The 9,577-nt window shown below is 26.7% G+C and overlaps 1 protein-coding gene across 1 annotated transcript; it reads right to left on the bottom strand.

Annotated features, from left to right (window-relative positions):
* Nucleotides 1-6,518: 6,518 nt before the first annotated feature.
* On the bottom strand, nt 6,519-6,909 carry LOC126554304 (uncharacterized). The gene is made up of 2 exons (XM_050209388.1): nt 6,744-6,909; nt 6,519-6,681 (listed from the first exon to the last, which is right to left on the bottom strand). Exons 1-2 carry the CDS (start codon nt 6,872-6,874, stop codon nt 6,564-6,566), a joined length of 249 nt encoding a protein of 82 aa, XP_050065345.1. The 5' UTR covers nt 6,875-6,909; the 3' UTR covers nt 6,519-6,563.
* Nucleotides 6,910-9,577: the final 2,668 nt, after the last annotated feature.

Genomic DNA, 9,577 nt, shown 5'->3' with positions numbered 1-9,577 from the left:
TTAATAAGTCGCAAACGGATTACTCAAATTAAATTCTATAAATGTTAAAATTATTTTTTTCAGTATGTTTATAGATTTTCGTTATCGAAAATAGGTATTGCAATTTGAAAATCGAAAGTTGATAGTGTTTTATCAAATAAGGGAGGAAGTTAAAATTATCAAAATTGTAACAAAGTGTAAAATAGTAAAAATTAGAAAGTTAAAAAAAAAAATTATTTCAAAATTCCTAATACTTCCCGAGATATTAACTGGTTCACGATAAAAAAATCACCCTGTATATATATTTGGTAGCAACATACATAATTATAGCAGTTAAGTAATATTTATCTAAACAAATTACTTTTTTTAATTGTAAGTTTAACATAATATAAAGATACAGTTTGAACAAATTATTAGGTAAAATTGTTGTACAAATAATTATTTATATGAGGAGTGTAATACAGGAAAAGCAATTTTATTAAGTACCATGTACTTTTTTAAATTAATTCTATCGATATAACATATACTATAATTACTAGATAAATTTGAAACAATAGCAATACCTAACTTTAAACTATTAATTGGCTTAGTGTAGAAAGGTTCCATATTTTTGAAAATGTGGCCCAAAAATACATTTTTACTACTTTCAGGATGATAACAAATATTTACTACTTTCATAATAATAAGTTTTTTTGTTATCATCATAAAATCCAACAAAACAATCAGATGACGATTTTATTTTAATCATATAATTTTTTTTACAAACAATTTTATACTGTGGAGATGTACAGTCATTACTCAAAGGACCATCAAAGTGTAAATGTTTAAAGACATATTGAGTACATTGAATATCATTTATGACAAGTTTACCAAACATAATAAATTCTTCATACCGTTTTATTACTTGTTGCAGAGGTTTAGCATTACTTCTTACCATTTTTTTTAATGTTATGTTTGCATAAAATTCTCATATGGGAAACAAGAACAATTATCAAGCGGTTCAAATTTAGAATAGTCATCACAAAGATGAAGAAGTGCATGGATGTTATGTGATAAAAATTCTTCTCCATAAATCTCACCAAACTTTTGTACGTAATAGCTTAAAAGTTTATCAATAAAATGTAAAAAATGTTCATATGCAGGACTTAATAGAACAGTTATAGAAACATGTAAACAAATAAAATGTTCATAACATTCTTTACTTATTAAAAACTGGAGAACTACTGGACCAATATACAATATAAATGTCCTGAATTCTGTGGCCTTCCACCGCAATACTTCATTTAAACCTCTTGGAATACGGACAAAATCACAAGTGATAGATATTTTAAGATTTAATAGTCTGTTTGATATTAACTTTACATTTTTACGTGGTATACGAACCAACAATGGAGAGTTTTTAATAGAACCTAACCATAACAAAATATTTTTTTTTCACAACCCCAAGACAAACCAAATGCATATAGTCAAATGGAAAGCTATTCACCATATCTATATCTGGAATTTCAGATAAAACAGAAATACTATCAGATATTTGGTAATCTTCATCTGACCGATTGATAAATTCAGTGTGAGTGCGTTTATTAAAAGATATATCGGGAAAACAAACTCTTCTTTCTAAGAACACTCCGACAGTTTTACACCTAGAACAAGATGAAAAACCCGAGTGCCCTTTGGTTTTTAAAATAAAACTTTTAGTTGGAGCGTCACAGCTAATTGCTTCCAATTTTATTTTTTTTCTACCCGACGGTAGATCAATTCCAACAGAACTTAATTCTTTTAATTCATTAACCAAATCTGATAAATAAATATTACTATCAGATGGCTTCTCTGTACCCCAATAAAGACCCACTAAAAATAAACAAGGTCGGGTATAATTTAAATTCCTTATACAACATAGAATTGGCCAAAATTGACTATTTGTTGACTTAGTTAAAGGCAAACCATCTATTCCTAAATGTAATATAATAGTATCATCAGAAAAAAACATTTGTACCAATAGTTGCTTTTAGGCCATTAGCTAATACAAAATAATGAAATATACCAGGACTCATGGTTTGAATTTGCAAGGGGTTGTTACTCATACTTGTTTTTAATAATGTACGGGCATCACATGGAAAATAATGAAAACAGTCATGATTATTCTTTAATACTTTTAACAAATTAAATAAAGCTAGATTTGATATTTTATGCTCAACAGCCCAGTATTTAATACTTGTTAATAATTTTTCACTATAACATTCATTACTGTTATCTAAATCAGAAGAAAATGTAGGTACTAAAATAATGTCATTTTGACAATCCTCTATCACTGTGTTTACAGTTAAATGTTGGTTAAGTCCTTCACTGACACTGTGATTACTTTCCGTACTAAAATTTGTGGAATAACTTTTACCATCTACATAATTATTTAATATTTCATGATTAGATTTATGTTCATATGATGTGCTAGGCTGGTTGGTAACATTAAAGTGTTCATCATTAATTTCGCTACTTTCAATCGCTAAACCTAGTTGTAGTAATCCGACCATATTACTATTTTATTACTTTATTTTTTATTACCTTTGAGCTGATACTATTTGCAATAATTTCATATATCCAATTTATAGATCTAGTATTATATTCTTGTTATATGAATGCGTAGAATTAAGATACTTGTATTATTTATATTATTTTATAGAGCTAGTTATATGAATATTTAGAAAGCTAATACGCATTTAATAATCGTGTCGTCGTAAACACGAAACTTGTGTTCCGGTTTACCATGACACACACGTATATTCGGGGACTACGTCCATGATTAGTTTTATATAAAAAGGTTGTGGTAGTATTAAGATTCAGACATAGTCAAGCCTCAAGTACGCATAGACCGGTGACGTTGTTCTATACTTAACAACACATCGGGCTAGTCGTTAATATTATTATTTTACTCTGTCTCAGTTAATAAATAACTTGATTTTCAAACTTATAAAAACCGAGTTGTTTATTTACTACAAATTTCTTACGCTCTCCGAAGAAGATAGACGACAAAGTGGACTTCGTCGTTAAATCGTGTTGAGCCATCTACACCAGGACCGGCTCACTACATAGTTCTTCACATTCTTCTAAAAATTTTCTACGTTTGGTAGACTTGCTTAACGACATTTTTGATCTAATGGAATTTAATGAAATATGAAAAACAAAACCTTGGTAATAACGACTAAATCAATTAATTTGGTACAGTGATTGTAACAGTTAAAATATGAATGTTACTAATAGATAACAATTTACCAACTTAATAATTTATAATTTAAATAAGATATAAAGTAAAATAGATAAATACTAAACAGTATAAATAATATAGGTAGGTACAATAAAAAAGAAGTTAACTCTAACGAATCTAATTAAATTTACAAAAAAAATCAAAATAATAAGATTAACAGCAGAAGCAGTAAACACAACATTACTGTAGGCATGTGAAGCTTGATATTCTGTGATTAAAACTATAATATTAAAAAGATATAAATTAATTTAATTAGATTTAAATTTTATATAAAATTTATAAAATTACAATTAAAATAAAAAACAAAAATACACCAATTAAATATTATCAACAAATTAGTAGGTACCATTTAAATAATGTAATGTTAATTATAAGACTTCTGAAATTTATAAAGAATTTATACATACCTCTATTATTTAAAATGTAATGTATTGAAAGTATGTTGAATGAGTTGAGCATATAAATTACACATTTAGGTAGGTAGTCAATTTTCCAGGATTTTATAAAATAAATATTTTATGAGAATATATGTTATAGGTACCTAATATAAAGAAAATAATTTAGATATATATATATATATATATATATATATATATATATATATATATCACTATATAAGACCAAATCATCAAACATTAAATTTGTCCATCATCATAAAATAAATAATACCTAAGTAGGTAATAGGTAGTCCATATTATTATCAACATTATTAAAAAAAAAAAATACACGTACAAAATATCATTTTTTTTAAACAATTGTAACTTTTACCTAGGAAGAATGGTAGATACCTAAGTGGCTAAGTATAATTCAAAACCTACATTATATTAACTTTATACGTCAACAATGAACATGGCACATTTCATTATCGGAAAATGGATTTAAAAATGTTGAAGGAAAATACCTAGGTACATTTTACTTTACATCAAAGAAAAATATGGCAATATACTCAATTGTCAATAGGTGCCTACTAAATCTACTTATAACCTATGTTTTGTAATTTATTAATTATTTCATTTCTCTTACAAATAAATTAGTTAATAAAATGTATGTGTACTTACCGGAATACCGGATTGCTTTCGTTGACAACTTCGGGTCTCGGGTGAATGACGAATAGCCAAGTAGACAACAGAGTACAGACGTAGGACTAAATGGAGTACAGACTACGACACTGCGTAAACTTGGAATAAAAATAATAGATTGTTAATTGTTATCGAATATCGTTATTGTCGGGTATTTTTCCAAAGTCATAATATCTATATATTTTTCGGCTATCGCTATCGTATATTCGTATATTATTATACTATTCCATATTCGTAATTCTACGGGCAGCAGACAGCAGTGCAGCAACATAACGGTCGTTGTCGATCGCCGGTTATCGGGATTCGGAAAATACTGATTTGAGCGATTTCATATTATTATAATTAGATATTGTCGTAGATTGTAGATCCTCCGATAGGAAACGATGACCAATATTATTATATATCAGTATCACTAATTATTATATGACATTATATATATGATCGTAGCTATATATATATATATATATATATATTAGTAAGTCATGTAACTAAGAAATATAATATCATATTAAGTATATATTGGAATTGGAACATACAACGAATGTATACATCATAAACGCCAAAAATAACAGTCGCGTAATATAACTAGTTATTGTAGAATATAATGTGTTTATTATATTAGACTCGCATTTATGTGGGATTTTCTTATTATTTTTATCATATAATAGTATAGTTGTATTATATAAATTAGAAATAATATACTATTGATCTATTTATACTTATAATATTAATTTTTCAAACTAATACAAGATAAAATTTGAAATGCTTGGCTACACAGTACACAATATTATTAGTACCTATACAGTTACAGCAGTAGGTATACTAGTAAACTTGTATTAGTATTAACACAGAATAGATTAAATTAATTATATAAAAATCATAATCGTTGATTAAACTGAATATAGTAATTATAACTTAGTTAATTTAAATTTACCTTCTTCCTTTTCTGATATTAAAATAAACATAACTATATACATTAGTAATTAGTATAATATTTATATTTTATGTTCATAAAGTACCTAATTCAAATTATTAAATACCTATATCATACATACATAATATGCATATAGCATAAATATATACACATGATAAATTAAATAGGTATGTCAGCAACTCGTGATACGCATGTCCGTGACGTAAGCATTTCTCCATCTCTTATCAAATGTTATAATATTATAAAAACAAACACATTTTCAGCTTTAATACGTCATGTCAAATACTACTTTTTTTTCGTAATTTAGTTATGTCTATTGTTTAAAAACTTAAAACTTAAATATAGGTAGTCAATATTAATTATATACTTTTTCAAATTTTTTGTCGTAACAAATTCTCTGTGAAATATATGTCTCATCAGAAGAAATTACTGTTAATTTTTCCTCCACAGTTAAGAAATCACCTTATACATGAACAAAAAAAATTTGAGTTGATGTTATTTAAAAGTCTAAAACTGTTACATCTTCATTTTACTTTTTATTATACCTTTGGCTTTCATAAGTTGTAATACATTAGTTAAAATACCAGGTTGAATTGTGAATGTAGAAGCCCATGTTCTTAAAGTGGACATACCTAAATATATAGGTTATAAAAATAAAAATAAAATTTTATTGTTAGTGGCATATCATAAAATTAATTTTGGTTCTACCTGGTAGAAGAAAACATTTTTTGTTCCTCAAATATCTGTAAGCTTTTGGAGATACTGATCTTAATGTTATAGCTGATGAAATATCATCAGAAGTCCATTTATATGCTTTCAGTTTAGGATGTATAGCATATCAATTTGAGTTGGTGTGAAAATATTTGACAGTAAAGAATTAAAACGTAATTCAAAATTATATTCTATTTTACTAACAATATTTTTTAGACTTTCATTTTCTTTATGTAGTGCTAATATATTATTTTTTAATTTATTATTCTCTTCTTTAAGTTGGAAATTTTGGTTTTTAAACAAATCTACAGATTCCATCAGTCTAAATAAAAATAAACATGATTATTTCATTGAAGAATTAACAAAAGCATCAAGTTTCTAAATTACTTCTGAATCAAATCATTATCTGAATCATCAACTAACGGTTGAACCCCTAGTTCAACGTTGACAAAATCCAATGTTTTTGAAACATTTTGATGTTTATTATTAGTTTCTCTAAGCATTATACAAATATTATATTATTGTTGAATTTAATTGATTTTTAAATGCACATAATAATTATTAGAATATTTCAATAAACAAAATATTTATAGGAAACTTACACATCAAATACTCCCGCAGGAGTAACTATTTTAGGTGGATCAATTTTGTTTACTGGTGTAGAAGGTTTCACTGGTCTTATAAAAGGTATATCATAATAGTCTGTACCATAAATACTATTAAATAAAACATTGGTATTAAATAAATCTAAAAAAAATAAAACCTGAATATTATTTACCTCAAAGGAATTGCATCATCTCTAAGTTTTCGCATACGTTGAGGTGAATATTTCAATAACTTCTGTATCATTGGCTTATCGGCAATATGGTATGGAGCAAAATGCAATGAACAAACAACAGCTAGATGCATTTTAATAAGTAAATGTAAATGAAAATAACAATACATGTAACATGAATAATGTTAATGTCTATTTCATATGAATAGATGATGTTACCAGTTTTAAGATTTACAGATTTTGCATTAATAGATTGACCATATTCAATTTGTTGCAACCACATAAGACACAAATTTATATCTTTTGGGAACCTATGCAGATGGACTGCAAGGTTCGTCTGATTTTTTCCTTTCTTCCTACTACCACTATCACAATTTTCAAAAATGCACTTTGGCATTATTACTAACTTTCAAATACTTATAGGTACAGAGTATTTTCTAATGAATTTAAACAAATTTATGTCACTTAAGTTTGCTATAGGTAACTAATGTATATCTGTGAGCTTACATCAAATAGTGTTATATAAATATTAATTTATTAAAACCCCTATCTGGAACTACTTTTGTATCTAAGTATATTATAGTGATGATTAAATTAATTACATTTAATTAACTTAATTTTAAGCATAATAAAAGACATACTTTTTAGATACTGAAATATCATTCTTAAAAATTAAATATTTAATGATAATATAACGAGTATAATTCCATCTTGCCCATTTGATATTTATTAAATTACAATGTAAATCATTTACATTATAATTTATTATTTAATGATATTGAATTATATGTACCTAATGTCTTATACTCTGTTTATAACTGTCGAGATACCAAGATTATAAGCCAGATAATAAACCAACGAAATTTAAATCGAATGACATACAATTATAATAATTGTCATACATTAATATAGATGCTCATTTTCAATTAATAATAATAGGAACACATGAATAATGAATATTTATTGTTTATTACTTATTTACGTATACATATTTATTTTTTTTTAAATCAATTTATTTTCCGCGATGTGCCACTGCCCACTTGATGACTTGATCTAAACCGGTCAATAATGTTTTAAATATTTAAAATATAAGGAAACATACCCACTGACATCGATATTATTATGTCTCTGAAAAGAACTTAAGTTGGCTCAGAGATCTGATTTTGCTTCCGTTAATGTTACGGAAGGCTCTTCGGAAGATTCTTTTTGATATAGGCACACCTAGAGACATTTTTCTGCGAGGGAGGGATACAATTGTTTTAGCAGCATACACCCTGATACTTAATGTTTTAAGCTAAAATATGATTAAAAAGCTGAGAGACTACTGATAAAACTAAGGGGCCCAGCATACTCAAGTCCCCCTAATTGCACCTATGTTCTACTTCACCATTACCTTAAATACATGAATTTTATCTAACATGATAATTGCCGGAAACCTCAGTAATAATAATAAGCTAGGTATTTATTTTAATTTTATATTTTTCTTACCTAGTCATTATACATCAGCAAACGTGTATCTTAAATTAATAAAAATGATTAATTCGTAATATAATGATAGTATTGTGTAACTTGTGCTTACAAGCACCAAAATTGTTAAAGTTCATTACATCGCAACAGCTTTAACTAAAAAACTTCGTTTTATCGAGAGGACCAAAATACATTTAATTATTCGTTTTACCTCGAGATTTCCAAGGAAATGAGTGAATGACAGTTTTACTAATTATATCGAGCCCCAAGCACCAACTAAAATCACTTTTCTACTAGAAAAATTACTAAAATAGGAAACTGAAGCATTTTTAGTGCCCCAAAATGTGCAGACGACAAACAAAATAAAAAATAATAACATTATTGTAAAATCAATACATTCATCGCTCCGCTCAGAAATTAAAAATAAAATAGTCATATAAATATTTTATAATGAACGTTTAAAGTTGAAATTGTTGTTGGTCATATTGTAAAATCAAATCATGTTAAAAAAGTCCAAACTTTTTTAACTACCTACCGAATTTTTACTCAGACGTTTTGGTTGTCTACCGGTAAAATCATGTACTGTGTGTGGGTAAAATGTCTGAGTTGTCATTAAGGATTTCAAATATATACAGGGCCGGATTAAGGATTTTGCCACCCATAGGCTAAAATAAATTTAACACCTAATTTACATAAGTAAAATTTTCTATTTCGTTTCGACTGTTAAAATTTGCCGCCCTAGACTTTAGCCTATACAGCCTAAGTGGTAATATATAATTCTACTAAGTACCTACTATATCATGTATATCGTATATGAATATATGATGCAAGTTCATATAAGAATATTAGTCATACCATGATAAATAAAATAACAAAATAGGTAATTATAATGATTATTGTAATAAAATAATTATTATAATTATATAATTTATTATGGGTCATGCTAAGCAGATGAGATGGGCCATGGGACTATGGGAGCACGATCGCAGAATCGCAGGGGGCTATGGCTGAGAGCGGACGCGGCGGCGGACCAATGAGAAACGGAGAAATGCTTACGTCACAGTACATGGATGGGCGGAGGGTGGGTGCGCGATTAGTCTAAAAACCGGTAAATTGCTGATATACCTATTTTATTTATCATGTATATACATAAGTATAAATGTATAATATTAATATTTATTGAATATATTATATAACAGTATAAAACTAATATTTAATGAATATGGTTTTTAAATATTTATTAAACACTATTATATCTAACATTTATATTTATTTATATTTAATCATTGTTAAATATTTTCTAATGGTTGAATTTTGAATATTGTATACATAATATTTTATAAATATATTCTAAATATTGCACTATAAAT

The sequence above is a fragment of the Aphis gossypii genome, unplaced genomic scaffold (assembly GCF_020184175.1).
Source record: "Aphis gossypii isolate Hap1 unplaced genomic scaffold, ASM2018417v2 Contig00461, whole genome shotgun sequence".
NCBI classification, from domain to species: Eukaryota; Metazoa; Arthropoda; class Insecta; order Hemiptera; family Aphididae; genus Aphis; species Aphis gossypii.
The sequence above is the reverse complement of the archived record's forward strand: the minus strand, read 5'-3'. Positions and strand labels throughout refer to the sequence as shown.

What these genes read in the sequence shown, in the direction of transcription:
- LOC126554304 (XM_050209388.1), bottom strand. Translation starts at nt 6,874, where the DNA reads ATGCATCTAGCTGTTGTTTGTTCATTGCATTTTGCTCCATACCATATT. An exon ending in GATGATGCAATTCCTTTGAG is followed by an intron (nt 6,682 to 6,743) that starts GTAAATAATATT and finishes TTTATTTAATAG; the next exon opens with TATTTATGGTACAGACTATT.